At 21.5% G+C, this 14,829-nt stretch overlaps 8 protein-coding genes across 8 annotated transcripts; 5 read left to right on the top strand and 3 right to left on the bottom strand.

The window, feature by feature from the left end:
* Positions 1-554: 554 nt before the first annotated feature.
* On the bottom strand, positions 555-1,177 carry LOC726447 (histone H2B). Its single transcript, XM_001120889.5, has one exon. The coding sequence runs from the start codon at positions 1,106-1,108 to the stop codon at positions 737-739; it is 372 nt and encodes a 123-aa protein (XP_001120889.1). The 5' UTR covers positions 1,109-1,177; the 3' UTR covers positions 555-736.
* A 1,567-nt stretch (positions 1,178-2,744) lies between these two features.
* On the top strand, positions 2,745-3,347 carry LOC726468 (histone H2A). Its single transcript, XM_003251565.4, has one exon. It carries the CDS (start codon positions 2,931-2,933, stop codon positions 3,303-3,305), a length of 375 nt encoding a protein of 124 aa, XP_003251613.1. The 5' UTR covers positions 2,745-2,930; the 3' UTR covers positions 3,306-3,347.
* Positions 3,348-4,045: 698 nt separating this feature from the next.
* Positions 4,046-4,560, bottom strand: LOC406132 (histone H4). The gene has a single exon (XM_016917887.2). The coding sequence runs from the start codon at positions 4,517-4,519 to the stop codon at positions 4,208-4,210; it is 312 nt and encodes a 103-aa protein (XP_016773376.1). The 5' UTR covers positions 4,520-4,560; the 3' UTR covers positions 4,046-4,207.
* A 24-nt stretch (positions 4,561-4,584) lies between these two features.
* Positions 4,585-5,353, top strand: LOC100578881 (histone H3.3-like type 1). Its single transcript, XM_003251570.4, has 2 exons — positions 4,585-4,908; positions 5,178-5,353. Exons 1-2 carry the CDS (start codon positions 4,752-4,754, stop codon positions 5,210-5,212), a joined length of 192 nt encoding a protein of 63 aa, XP_003251618.1. The 5' UTR covers positions 4,585-4,751; the 3' UTR covers positions 5,213-5,353.
* Positions 5,354-8,486: 3,133 nt separating this feature from the next.
* Positions 8,487-9,168, top strand: LOC726487 (histone H2B). The gene has a single exon (XM_001122218.5). The coding sequence runs from the start codon at positions 8,733-8,735 to the stop codon at positions 9,111-9,113; it is 381 nt and encodes a 126-aa protein (XP_001122218.1). The 5' UTR covers positions 8,487-8,732; the 3' UTR covers positions 9,114-9,168.
* A 685-nt stretch (positions 9,169-9,853) lies between these two features.
* Positions 9,854-10,287, bottom strand: LOC102655073 (histone H4). Its single transcript, XM_006570800.3, has one exon. It carries the CDS (start codon positions 10,223-10,225, stop codon positions 9,914-9,916), a length of 312 nt encoding a protein of 103 aa, XP_006570863.1. The 5' UTR covers positions 10,226-10,287; the 3' UTR covers positions 9,854-9,913.
* A 143-nt stretch (positions 10,288-10,430) lies between these two features.
* Positions 10,431-10,975, top strand: LOC726542 (histone H3). Its single transcript, XM_003251571.4, has one exon. It carries the CDS (start codon positions 10,520-10,522, stop codon positions 10,928-10,930), a length of 411 nt encoding a protein of 136 aa, XP_003251619.1. The 5' UTR covers positions 10,431-10,519; the 3' UTR covers positions 10,931-10,975.
* A 2,411-nt stretch (positions 10,976-13,386) lies between these two features.
* LOC551671 (probable oligoribonuclease) lies at positions 13,387-14,462 on the top strand. The gene is made up of 4 exons (XM_026440414.1): positions 13,387-13,534; positions 13,740-13,901; positions 13,982-14,202; positions 14,284-14,462. The coding sequence occupies exons 1-4, from the start codon at positions 13,490-13,492 to the stop codon at positions 14,411-14,413; spliced, it is 558 nt and encodes a 185-aa protein (XP_026296199.1). The 5' UTR covers positions 13,387-13,489; the 3' UTR covers positions 14,414-14,462.
* Positions 14,463-14,829: the final 367 nt, after the last annotated feature.

The raw sequence follows: 14,829 nt of genomic DNA on the forward strand, positions 1-14,829 counted from the left end.
CGAAATACATGCAATATTCCAAAAACTAATTTACAAATTATAAAATAAATTAAAATTAATTAAAAATTAATTATTAAAATCTTTTTATATTTTAATTACATTATTTTTATATTCATTTATTATTATATATTGCTATAGTTATACAATAATAAAAAATATTTCTCATTACAATTTGTATTTAAGATTTTTATTAGATTTTGAAATATATTATTTATTATACTTTTAGTTTATTCAATTAATTTTTGAATAAAAATATTCAATTTATATCAAAAATACTTAATCTTAAAAATATAAAGTTATAATTATATGTCGTTAGTTATATATTAGCAATAATTTGTACACGATTAGTATAGTTATGTACTATATACAATATAATATATATAGTATAGTTATCGTTACATTTATAATAAATATATTAATGTTAAATTTAATACTTATATATAGTATAAATTATATATAATAGTCTAATATATATATAGTATAAATTTCATATCTATGTACATGAAAAACTTATATTTATCTATACTCTAAGAAAATGTTATATAAACATTTATTTTTTTCTTTTTATTTAAAGACATGATGTTTGAGATTTTTTTATGAATGTAGTAATTTACAAGATTGTAAATATATTAACTATAGAATAATATTTACTTAAAGAACAAAATATGAAGAACGAGAGATTCCTATGTATTAAATCTTTGTCGCCCTAAAAAGGGCAGGTTGTGTGGTCATTTGCTTATTTAGAGCTAGTATATTTGGTAACGGCTTTAGTTCCTTCACTGACAGCATGCTTGGCTAACTCACCAGGAAGAAGCAAACGTACAGCAGTTTGAATTTCTCGAGAAGTAATCGTTGATCTTTTGTTATAATGTGCCAAGCGAGATGCTTCAGCCGCAATGCGTTCAAATACATCATTCACAAAACTGTTCATAATGCTCATAGCTTTACTAGAAATACCAGTATCTGGATGTACTTGTTTAAGAACTTTATAAATGTAAATAGCGTAACTTTCCTTCCTTCTGCGTTTCTTTTTTTTATCAGCTTTACTGATATTTTTTTGAGCTTTACCAGCTTTTTTAACTGCTTTTCCACTAGTCTTTGGTGGCATTTTCGATAATCGTCTCTCTACTCACAGCTCTTACTCGTTCGAAACGATGATGAGAATGACGGTGCAGCCTCTAGGCACCGCTTTTATTAGGTATCAGAGCACCTATAGTGCACCAATCAGAATGCAGCACGGTATAAGCACATACTTTTGCATTCTGATTAGTGCTCTCCTGCTGCCATCTGGAAATATATATTCGGAGTAAACGCAAAATTATTTTTCAAAGAAATGCATTAACCAATTATTTGTATTATACATTAACAAATGCATAATATAATATAATTAAATAATTAAATACTTGGATATTTGAATCAATTTATATCAGAATTATACAAATTTAAAGAATTTATAAATAATTTTTTTTATAATTAAAGCATTATTCAAATGAAGTATTATATAAACTCTTATTTTAAAAATCAATAAAGAGGTTATCTTTATTTTGTTTTCAATTAAATTATAAAACTAATCTTTTATTATTTTATAATTTTAAATTATTTTATAAGACAAAATATTAGAAAAGAAAAAGATGGATCCCTTATATAATTTAAATTCTTATATATAATAATATGATAATTAAAATTTTTATATCCAAATCAATTCACATCAAAATTATATAAAATAAAATTATATATTATATAGAAAATAAATTATTATTAGTTTTTTTTGTAACTAAAACATTATTCAAATAAAGTATTATAAATTGCTTTAGAAATCATAAATAAATCATCAATAAAAATATTGTTTTTACTTTGTTTTTAATTAAATTATAAAATTCATCTTTTAATTTTACATCGTATTTTATAGAGCATAATATTAGAAAAAGAAATATGCAAAAGTCTTATATATTTTAAATTCTTATATAATATAATATAATAATATAGTAATATTAAAATTTTTTAATTTTATTTGAAACGCAAAAAATCTTAATAGAGATTTTATTCTTGCAGCTTTATCTTAATATTAATATTTTTAAAATTAAAACAAGTATGATTATTTGACTAATTATAATTATGTGTGTAAAAATAAAAAAATATTTTTTATTGCTTTTTCCATATTCGAAAACATAATGCTTTCGTCTAGCATAAACAAACATAAAAAAACATAAATTATAGTAAAATATAGATTACTAACTATTCTATATCTCTAATAAGTTATATATGTATTTCTAATTTAATTTATTATATTGTATTTTAATCTTTGCTTTGGATAATTGCGGATTTTATCAGTTTTTAATTTTACAATGAATTTTATAATCCTAAAAAAAATATTTGCTTTATGGACTATAAAATGGCCTATTAAATATGTTTATGTCAGTAATTTTCTTTTTTATTTAAAAAAACTCAAAAATTATTATAAATAGATAATTTGAAAAGTTTTATTGAAAAGTTACAACAGTTATATTTTTCTATGTAGCTTATAAATGAATATAGTAATGAATATATTCCACACATTACGAATTTAATATTTATTTTATAAATTTCTGTTTTATTTTTATGTTTAATTTACTTAGTTTATAAATAATATATTTAATGATCTAATAGATAATACAATTAATTTATTGTCCATGAATAATTTAATATTTAATATGATTCGTAAATATTTAATTTATTTTTTCATATATATTTTTGTAAACGTATAGGTTAATTCCGTTAGAACTCAGCCCCTCCATTTATAGGATGTATGCACCAATTGGAACGCTGTGTAATACAGAACATGCTATACTGTATTCTGATTAGTGCTCTCCTGCTGCCATCTACGAATACATATATTCGGAGTAAAGACATTCTAAAAATTAATACCAAGCGAAACTTTGTGATTGAACAATATGTCTGGACGTGGAAAAGGCGGTAAAGTTAAAGGAAAAGTTAAATCTCGTTCTAACAGAGCAGGATTACAATTTCCTGTTGGTCGTATTCACCGTCTTTTGCGAAAAGGAAATTATGCTGAACGGGTTGGTGCCGGTGCTCCGGTTTATTTGGCAGCTGTAATGGAGTACTTAGCTGCTGAAGTTTTGGAATTGGCTGGTAATGCTGCTCGCGACAATAAGAAAACAAGAATTATACCACGTCATTTACAATTAGCTATTCGTAATGATGAAGAATTGAACAAATTACTTTCTGGAGTAACAATAGCACAAGGTGGTGTACTCCCAAATATACAAGCTGTACTTTTACCAAAGAAGACAGAAAAGAAAGCTTAACCTGATTTTTTAAACTTAAACGGCCCTTTTCAGGGCCCCCAATTAAATTCAGCTAAAGGAATAATGATCTCATAGTTCATAAGCATTTTAATACATATTTTACATATATTAATACATACATTATATATATACATTTTACATACATTAATACATATTTTTAATTATTTTTGATGAAAATTTAATACGAATAAAATTTATATATCTATATTAAGATTTCAATATATATATCTCAATTGTTGAAAAAATTATGCTTCTTGAATTATTGGTGTAGAAAATATCATTTGATTCTCTTACTAATCGTGTTTCTAGCATTTTAATATAATTTTTATATGTTTTTATAATGATTCGAAATATTCAAAATTGTTTCCTTTAAACTAATATATTTTGAATTATTAATCACAGTTTGCAATAAATATGCAATATTTAATGATTAAAATATTTGTCATTTTATATACATAATTTGATTAAAATTATATTTCATTAATATTATATTGTATAATTATACATTTTATGTTTATTTTTACTATAAAAAAAGTTATATTTATTGTATTTATAATATTGTATTATATACATATATTTATTATTATTTATAATGTGAAAAAATTTATAACGAAAACTATTTCTATATAAAGATATGGATAGTTTCAATAATTATATATTTAATTTATTATAGATATTATATTAGTATTTAATCGTTAATTCAAATTTATGTTCCACTGTTATATGTTACTAAAAGGATATAACACAAAATATGACTTTATTTAACACATTTAGAATATAATATAGATAAAAAAATATTTTAAATTGAATTGAACAAGCGAGTGTTCTCAAGTTGAAAGAAAATTGTGGCCCTGAGAAGGGCCGTTTTTGCTGATCGTTGATGAAAACAATGATCCTCCATTTTAACCTCCAAAACCATAAAGAGTACGTCCTTGCCTTTTCAGAGCATAAACGACATCCATAGCCGTTACAGTTTTCCGTTTAGCGTGTTCGGTGTAAGTAACTGCATCGCGGATAACATTTTCTAAGAAAACTTTCAAAACACCGCGAGTTTCTTCATAAATTAAACCAGATATACGTTTAACACCGCCACGACGAGCCAATCGACGAATTGCTGGTTTTGTGATACCTTGGATGTTATCACGAAGTACTTTTCTATGACGCTTTGCTCCTCCCTTTCCCAATCCTTTTCCTCCCTTTCCACGACCAGTCATCTTAAAATCTCACAAATACAGAATAAGAACAAACTACGAAGTTCTGAATTCGTTTGATGTACAAATTTAGTTTTCAGGCCTTTTATATGTTCGAAAGGCTATATCCCCACCGCTTCAACATTAGCCAATCAAAAGACACAACGTATTGAACCGAGGACATATATATGAGTGCTCCCATCTGCAGCATTCAAAGCATAACAGATGAGAAGTTTATTCATTTTTTCAACGTAAAATGACGCGCATAAATCAGTATAATAGAAATATAAAGAATAAATTTCGCTCGAAAAATGCCATTCGAGAAATATATTATTATCAAAAGAAGACGAAATTATTAATACCTAAAAAATCATTTGAAAGACTTATTCAAGAAATTATTCAAAATATACAAGGTAATTATCTTATTATCTTATCTAAAAGAAGTGCTACCAATTATGAATTCATATTGTTTTATACATATTTTTAGTAGATTTTGATTTTTATGTAATAAAAAGTAATAGAAATTATATAACAATGTTATCGTTTAACAATGTTTTCTTTAAACAATGTAGCAAATTAGTTTATGCAATATAATATAAAATAAAAATTTAATATTTATATAAAAAATTATTGCTTATAATATAATCAAATAGTGAACTTATATAAATTTTTTTCTTTATAGATAAACAGAAACATGAAAACAGAGAATTGGATTGAAAACAGAGTTTTCAATGTAAGAAGTACATCAAGTGTAAAAGAGCAGCGATAATATAATAATAAGATATTATAATTTAAAATATTAATGAAAATATCTATTCAAAAAATTTTCAAACATTTTGAATGAATATTTAATATTACATAGGAACTTCAAGAAGAGAAGATTATATAAGAATATTAAAAATTACATTTTTCTTAGCTGTACGTCTTAAACTAAAGATATAATAATTTTATTATTGGATTATAGCAGATATTCTGATATTTTTTATAGAATCGTCGAAAAAAACAGATATCAAAAGAATATATTCATGGTAATAAAATTCGTGGTTTTAAATATGTATTGAAAAATTAAAAAATTTATATTTTTAATACATGTGTATTCGGAAGATATTGAAATTAATTATATTACAGTTGAAAAAATCCAAAATATTTATAGATCGAAAACTGAATCTTACGAGAATTACTGGCTAAATAAGAATACATGTAATTAATATGTAATTCATATGTAATACATATAATTCATAAGTCGTATATGTATTATATGTTTCATATATTTATTTTATATTTATATTAATTTGAGTTTGAGTAAAATTTTTTTATTTTTGAAAGTTTTCAAGTTATATTTTATATATATATTTTATATTTTTTATATATATTTTATAAATATATACCAATATTTAATGTAACAGAAATACATGGATATTTATATATTAAAATTTAAGAGATTGAAATAAAAATTTATTTATTATACATACAAACATATATTTTTTTAAATATATAAAATATAAAACATATAAAAAAAATAATACTAAATTTCATTCATATTTTTAAAATTCAATATTGAATTCCTATAATACTTACTATTTATTTAAAACAATTTATTCTTTATTCTTATTCATAATAAAAAAGACAAGAGCACTATTAAAAATTCATAATTTGTTTTAAAAATTCAAAAGTGATTGCATTCTTTGTAGCATGGTACATATATATATAAAATTCAGAACACATATTATATACATATTTCAAGATATCCGTTGGCAAAATACGTTGCTATGCTGGTAGAATTGTCCCTTTTCCAGTTAACCATATGGCGGCGTATATAGTTAGTCAGGTCAACGAAGGGTTTCCCCTTCTTCTAGCTTGCCAGGTGTGTCAGTTGAATGTTTTCTGAGAACAAAAGATCCACGAACAAAGCATTCGTTTTAGAACCTTCTTTTTTTTATTCGAACTAACTAGCTTTGTTTTTAACGAATATTAAAATTACGATTTAATATTAAATAAAATATAGAAAATTTTGTATTAAAAGAATCTCAAAGAAATTTATATAATATGAGTGCATATTTCTTTTGTAAAACATATAAAATATTTTTTTTAGATGTTTTAGATCCTTTGTGTGTTGTCTACCGAACTTTTGTATGACATATATAATTGTATATATGTATAATAATATATACATATATGAAATGAATATTTTGTAATGGATATTTTGCAGAACGCAATTTGTTTTTAATTATCCGATTATAAAAATATAAAAATAAAAGAATAAAAGTTTCTAATTATTTTTATATAGAAATAAAAATATTAAAAATATTAAAAAATTTATTAAGTTAATAAAACGTGATGAAAGAAATAGAAAAATTCTATTCAATTATAATGTAGTAATTCTTATTCAACCTAATAAGAAATAGATAATAAGAGAGAAGGATTTATTGGATAATTAATCAGAAAATCGAAAAATTTTATTTTTTAAATCGTTAGATACATATAAATATTTTTAGAATATAATATAAGAATTATCTTATATATTTGAAAAAAAAATTTTATGAATATTCATTGAATTGAATTAAAAAAAATATATATAATAGAGATATGAGAATAGAATTTAATTATATTTTAAAAACTTTTTTTTTTTTGCAAAAATAAAATAATGATCATTTTTTATTTTATGACAATAATTTCAAGACAATTTTAAAATTGAAACATTATTGAATAATTATTAAATTTAATTTTATAATTTAATTTAATTATAATATATATATATTATAATAGGCATAATATAAATAATTATAATGAAATATATAATATTATTACCAACCGATTCTCAGTAATAGTATAAATATATTTTATTACAAAATTTATAATTCGTACAAAATTGATGATATATTAACATTTTTCAGAAACAAATATAACTTCTTTTATCCAATTTTGTGAATCAAATAGTGAATACGTCTATTTTCATAATTTACGATTTGAAGATTCGGTCAAAAGACTACTTTTATTTTAAATATTTAATATAACTATAAAATTTTAATGTTTTTCAAAAGAATTCTGAAAAAAAAGATGCTATTCATTTAATGCATGTCTTGATCATGTGCAAATACGTGTTTCCGTTATAATCCAGTATATAGAACATTCATAATTTGAAATAATCGATAACATAGTATATTTTAGTCTTTTTATTTCAATTTCAGTGAGATTGAATCTTTTTCTATGAGTTGATTCATTTTATCAGACATTTCATTAATATATTTATTATTTGCGAATTGAATAAATCGAATGTTTTCTAAACATATAAGACATATTTTATATTACAATTTAAAAAATTTAATTTAAAATAATTATTATACATGTAATAATTATTTATATAGATATTTATTTGTTCGATAATGTGATAATTGTTCTGTAATCAAGATATAATAGCTTGATTAATATCACTATTTCAAATTCTTAATAAAAATTATGTATTATACTGTCACGAATATTAAAAATCACAAGAAATTGATAAAATTCTAACAATCTATCAAATTTTTTATCAAAATCATGATGAATTGTGTAAAATATGTTCATTCAGCTTTTATTCAGCTTTATATATATCTATAGATATATATTTTTATATATATCTATTCTTTCCTTATCTCTATCTAATCAGATTATATTTAAAGAAAATGTCAATGATATTTTCATTGGAAAAGTATTAAATTTTAAAAGTTTAAACTTTTTTAAATAAATACAAAAACATTGAAACGAGATATAAATTGAGATTTTAAGGAACATTTAAGGATAGATAAGTATTCGATATTTATTATTTGTATTAAAAAAAAACTCAAACTTTATTATTTGTTTTGACCAAAATAAAATCATCTAAAATAACTATAGAGAAGAAAAATTTTCTGCATCATAAAGAAAAATTGTAATATTATTTAAGATTTAATATTTAATAAGTATGAGAAAGTTTTAAAATTATTCTTATAGTTCTATACATAGTATATATAGATAATTGTATGTTTATTGTTTAGACATTCGACCTATTACAATCGTCAAAAATATTGATATAAGTCAACGTAAGATTTTCGTCCAATAAGAATTGAACGTCAATATTTTCGGTCATGTACTTTCATATGATTGAAGCGATGCTGTTATTTCATTTGCTATAAAAGCAAATCTGGATTGAAAGAACTCTGTGAGACGAGTATAGATATTTTGTGTGTTCATATTTTGTCATATACGTTATTAAGCAAATATGCCTCCTAAAGCTGTTGGAAAAGCAATTAAAAAGGCCATTAAAATCCCAAAAAATGTTACTATAAATAAAGTAGAAGGAAAAAGAAAGAAAAAAAGAAAAGAAAGTTATGGAGTTTATATTTATAAAGTATTAAAGCAAGTTCATCCGGATACAGGTATTTCAAGCAAAGCAATGAGCATTATGAATAGTTTTGTGAATGATATATTCGAGAGAATCGCTTCTGAGGCATCTCGTTTATCACATTATAATAAACGATCTACTATTACATCGAGAGAAGTGCAAACTGCTGTGAGACTTTTATTACCCGGAGAACTTGCTAAACATGCAGTTAGTGAAGGTACAAAGGCAGTTACTAAATATACAAGTGTAAATAAATAAAAAGATTGTCTATTTTCCAGGCTTTAAAAAAACCGGCCCTTTTCAGGGCCACTAATTGTTTTTTCATTGGAACTCTTACTCATGTTCACTTCTTTCATTGTTAACATATCTAATCTATTTTAAATTGAAATTAAAATAGATATACGTAATATTTATCTATTTAATATTTTTACTAAAAAAATATAATCAGATCGTAATATTGATAATATTTTTACTTATAAATTTATTTTAATTAATATTATTATTAAAGAAATTCATATACATAAATTTTTATTTTAATTATCAAATATGTATGTACAGAATGATCGAAGTTTTAAATTTTATTTATTTTCATATTTTTTTATTTCAATTTTATGATTTTATTACATTATAGTTTACATTGCTATCAATTAATAATATCGTTATTCTAATATTCTAAATTTAAATTTTAATAAATATCATGAATTTATGAAATAATAATCTAATTTCATTTAAAATTTTATTTAAAAATGCATAAATATACTTTATTATTAATACTTATAGTTATTAGTCATTTTAATACAATATCTAATTATGTATTTAATGTGATTAATTTTATTATTTAATTCGAATTTTCTTAAAACATTTCACTAAAACATACAATAATATATGTACTATATTTAGCTTATTAATATTAATTGTTTTAAAATTTTTATTTTAGGAATAATATAACATAGTTCCACTATATAAATAAAGAGTTATCATACGTTCAAAAAATATGGTGGCCCTAAAAAGGGCCGTTGTAATTTTTTAAAAAAAAATTGATATTCAATCTTAATAACTTATCCGCCGAAACCATATAATGTTCTGCCTTGGCGTTTTAATGCATAAACTACATCCATTGCTGTTACAGTTTTCCTTTTAGCATGTTCAGTATATGTAACTGCATCTCGAATAACATTTTCGAGAAATACTTTTAATACTCCACGTGTTTCTTCGTAAATTAAACCACTTATTCTCTTAACACCACCTCTTCTTGCTAATCGTCGAATAGCAGGTTTGGTAATTCCTTGAATATTATCTCGAAGTACTTTTCGATGTCTTTTTGCACCTCCTTTTCCCAATCCTTTTCCACCTTTTCCACGTCCAGTCATTATAAATAAGATTCAACGTACGCAACAAGAGAAGTCACAATTCTCAATTCGAAATAATTCTTCTATATATACTAAATGCACATCCCCCACTATTTATTCAACAATCCAATCCAATTTCGTTAATACATCCCCTCTTTTCTTTAATCACCAATCATAAGACTTCTCCCGCCTGAACTGAACACCAACCAACCAAATGCTTGAAGCTCTTGCCTTGCAAGCTATATAAACTGCATTCTCGGTAGTAAAGTAGTATTTTTGAATTGACCTGCACTGTGAGTTTGATGTTAAAATATAATGGCTCGTACTAAACAAACTGCTCGTAAGTCAACTGGTGGTAAAGCACCACGAAAGCAATTAGCAACAAAAGCTGCGCGTAAAAGTGCACCTGCAACAGGAGGAGTAAAGAAACCACATCGTTATCGTCCTGGAACTGTTGCTCTTCGTGAAATTCGAAGATATCAAAAAAGTACCGAACTTCTGATTCGTAAATTACCTTTCCAAAGACTCGTTCGTGAAATTGCGCAAGATTTTAAAACCGATCTACGTTTTCAAAGTTCAGCAGTTATGGCACTTCAAGAAGCTAGTGAAGCTTATTTAGTTGGTCTATTTGAGGATACAAATCTTTGTGCCATTCATGCTAAAAGAGTTACTATTATGCCAAAAGATATACAACTAGCACGTAGAATTCGTGGAGAAAGAGCTTAAGTTGTTCTGACAGTAAAAAAAAACGGCCCTTTTCAGGGCCAACAATTTTTCTTTCGAAAGAACAACTCCTATATTCGCTATATTTTATGTTCATATATTTATATATATTTTCATATATATTTTATAATTTATTGGTTTCTATATGTAAAAATTAATATTTTAGATATAAAGATATATTCATTTCATAAATTATGTTTTTATAAATTGAATCATAAAATGAAATTGTAAAATTATTTTTTCTTTTAATATATATTTTTTAATATTTAGACATGATATATATATATATATATATATGGTGGCAAAAAAATAGAAAAATAAAAATTAATATATTAAATCACTTCGATAATTATCAATATTAAATGATATATCGATAATAAAATATTAATTTATAAAATTAATTTTTTCTTAAATTTATTTTCTAGAATTTTAAGAATTTTAATTGAGAATTTTAATTAAATTTTTGTAAATTTTTTTGAAACAAATTTTATTCATTCAGTTCAATAATTATCTATATTTTAAATTAACATTGTTCTGGAAAAATGGAAAAAGATATTTAATATATTCTGTACTTGATCAATTTTCTACAATTTTTTATTTAAATTATATGAATTGTATAATACAAAGATCATAACTATCAAAACAAAAACTATTATCTTATATAATAGTTAAATAATGCTTTTATTTAATAATTAAAATTTCAAATGGCTTGGACGAAAAATTCAAAATAAAACAAACGATTTATACGTTAATAAGAATCAAATTTATTATTGGTTTTTTAAAGTTTCTTTTTAGTTTTTCAGCAAACAATTTATTCTAAAGTATGTAACGAATTTTGTTTTTTGAATTCAAAAATATATTCTGCAAATTGTAAATTACATATATATCTAAAATTTTTAATTCACGTAGCATTGTTTAAGGATTAAATATATTAAAAAAATGTAAAAAAATGTTGCATAAAGTACAAAAATTTAATATAATTATATACATATAAAGGATATTCTGTTTTAATCTTCGAATGCAATTATTTCTTTAATTATAAATCATTTTAAAAAATATTTAAGTAGAATTTATAATTATAAAGCGAAACACCTTATAACGGTCATATAGTTAAATCTTTTATACATTTTCGAGATTTGAAGATTATTTTTGTTCTTTTTTTTAAATAGAATTAATTCAGTAATAAATTATTCGACTCATTTTGTTGATTATATTATTAATTTGTATTATATAATTTATAAGTAATTATTTGCGGAAATTCGTTTTTTCTTTAAAATTGTCTTTAAATTTTCAATAAAAAAGTAAGGTTAAGTATGTTTGACACATTTATCGAAAGAAATGACTATCATTGCTATATTCATTCTATATAAATATATATATATATATATATATATGGATAGTTTAATTAATAAATTATTATTAAATTAATTGTATTATTATTTATATTGATATTAGTTTTTTTTAATTTTAATGTGCTTAAAATGTGTATAGAATATCATTTTAAACAATTTTATCTTTTATAAATAATCAGTTTTCGATTTATTCGCAAAAAAAATTTGAAAATTATATACATTGAGGGAAAAAAATATAAATTTTTTTAAAACTGTACTGATTTAAAATTGAATTTTTTTAGAAAGATTAGTTTAATAAATGATATATAAAAAAATTTTTTTAAACGATGATTGGCCAATGTTTTTTGTTAATGATTTGTTAACAAAGCTGTAAAAATTTTTATAAAGAAAAATATTGCTTGAAATTATCTAAGGAATCTCCAGTTTACGAATATTATATATTATATATTCAACTTTATGTAATATATTCAACATTTTTGGGATAACCTATATGCAGAAAGTTTCATTGAAATTAATTGATACATAAAAAAACTATAAATATTAAAAGATGTAAAAATTAATTATTAAAATTTAGGTTGATAACTGCGAATTTATTTTTTATTGTTTGTAGTTCATAGCAATGTTTTTTTAATATAATATAGTAAATATTAAAAGGAAAATATTCAAATAGTTTTATTCAATTTAAAAAAAAAATGATTCCGTTTTAAATAGTATATAAATTTCTTTTTCTCATTATATATACATGAAAATCTATTTTCATTTCTTATTTATTTATGAATTTAAAAGAATTTTTTTTTGAGACTTAGTGATTATAATTTCGGTCGCTTGTTATTTTTTATTTTATTTTTTCATTCTGCGGAATGCTTAAGCTCATAAATGGATAATTAAATATAATTATATATATATATGTGTGTAAAATGAATATAATAATAAAGTAGTCATTTATTTCCGCATCAATCATAAATATTGTTGATTCGTAAATATGTCAAAACATATTTAATTTTACATTTTTATTAAAAATTATTATAAAAAAATAAATCATAAATTTAACATGTTCTATAATAGGATATAAAATAAGAACCACATTTTTTTTTGAAATAAGTTTAAATAAATCTTATTTTTCAATTGTCAAATAATTTGTGAAATAAAAGAATATCAAAAATATCAAGAATATCTAATCAAAATAATTTATCAAATAAAATAAATAAATATGGTGTATAATAAACATAATTGTATTGTATGGATAGATACAGAAGTAAGTATCTAATACTCCCATTATAATTAATAATATTAATATATTTATGATATAAATCATATTTTTTTAATATTTTTAATACTTTTTAATACTTATAATTTTATATATATATTTATATTAATTATTATATATTATAATATTAATTTATATATATATATTTAATTTTATATATATTTATTATATATAATTAAATTATTTGTTTCAGTTAACTGGACTTCAAATAGAAACAGATACAATTTTAGAAATTGCTTGTTTAATAACTGATGAAGATTTAAATATAGTGAGTGAAGAATTTAATATTGTAATTAATCAACCAGATGTAGTTTTAGAACATATGAATGAATGGTGTATGAATTTTCATACGAAAGTAAGTTTAATAAAAATATTTTTTTTATTTTAATAATTAATTTAATTTTATATTTTATTTTAAGAGCAATATTTTTTCAGTCAGGTTTAGTACAAGAATCTAAATATAGTAAAATTACTTTAAAAGTTGCAGAAGAAATGTTACTTAATTTTTTAAAAAAATATATTCCTAGTCAAACCTGTCCTCTAGCTGGTAATACAATTTATATGGATCGTTTATTTTTACTTAAACATATGCCATTAGTCAATGATTATTTACATTATAGAATTATTGATGTTAGTACAATTAAAGAATTAGTCAGGTATTTGCATTTATATTGTTTATACTTATATATATTTTAATATGTGAAATGTATGTATTTATTTCTAAAATTTTATTCTAGAAGATGGAATTCAAATCAGAGTGAATCTATACCAAAAAAATTTTTGCATCATAGAGCTCTACCTGATATTAAAGAAAGTATAGAAGAATTAAAATATTATAAAAAAAATATATTTATGTCTTCTATGTAATGTAGTAAATAATTTGTCTTCTAAATAAACTTTATTATTTTAAAACTTTTTTCTATGATTATTTTTAAATAATTTTTGTAATAAATGCATAAAAATTTATATTACTTAATCATATATATATAAGTATTTAAATTTCAATTGAAAGTAATTTTATTATATTTATAATATAATTTATATATTAAATTATAATATAATTATAATTTTAACATTATAAAAATTTGAATCGTTTTGAATGATAGAATATTTAAAATATTTATTAAAAAAGTATTTATTAAAAGTATTTTATATGTATTTATTATATCCTAATATTAGATTTAAAATTTAATATATCTTCAAAATTTTAATAAAAGTCTTGTCTTAATAGACTTAAAAAGGACTTGTAGGAATTCAAATTTAAAATTATTATGATATTTATA

The sequence above is a fragment of the Apis mellifera genome, linkage group LG1 (genome assembly GCF_003254395.2).
Source record: "Apis mellifera strain DH4 linkage group LG1, Amel_HAv3.1, whole genome shotgun sequence".
Lineage (NCBI taxonomy): Eukaryota > Metazoa > Arthropoda > Insecta > Hymenoptera > Apidae > Apis > Apis mellifera.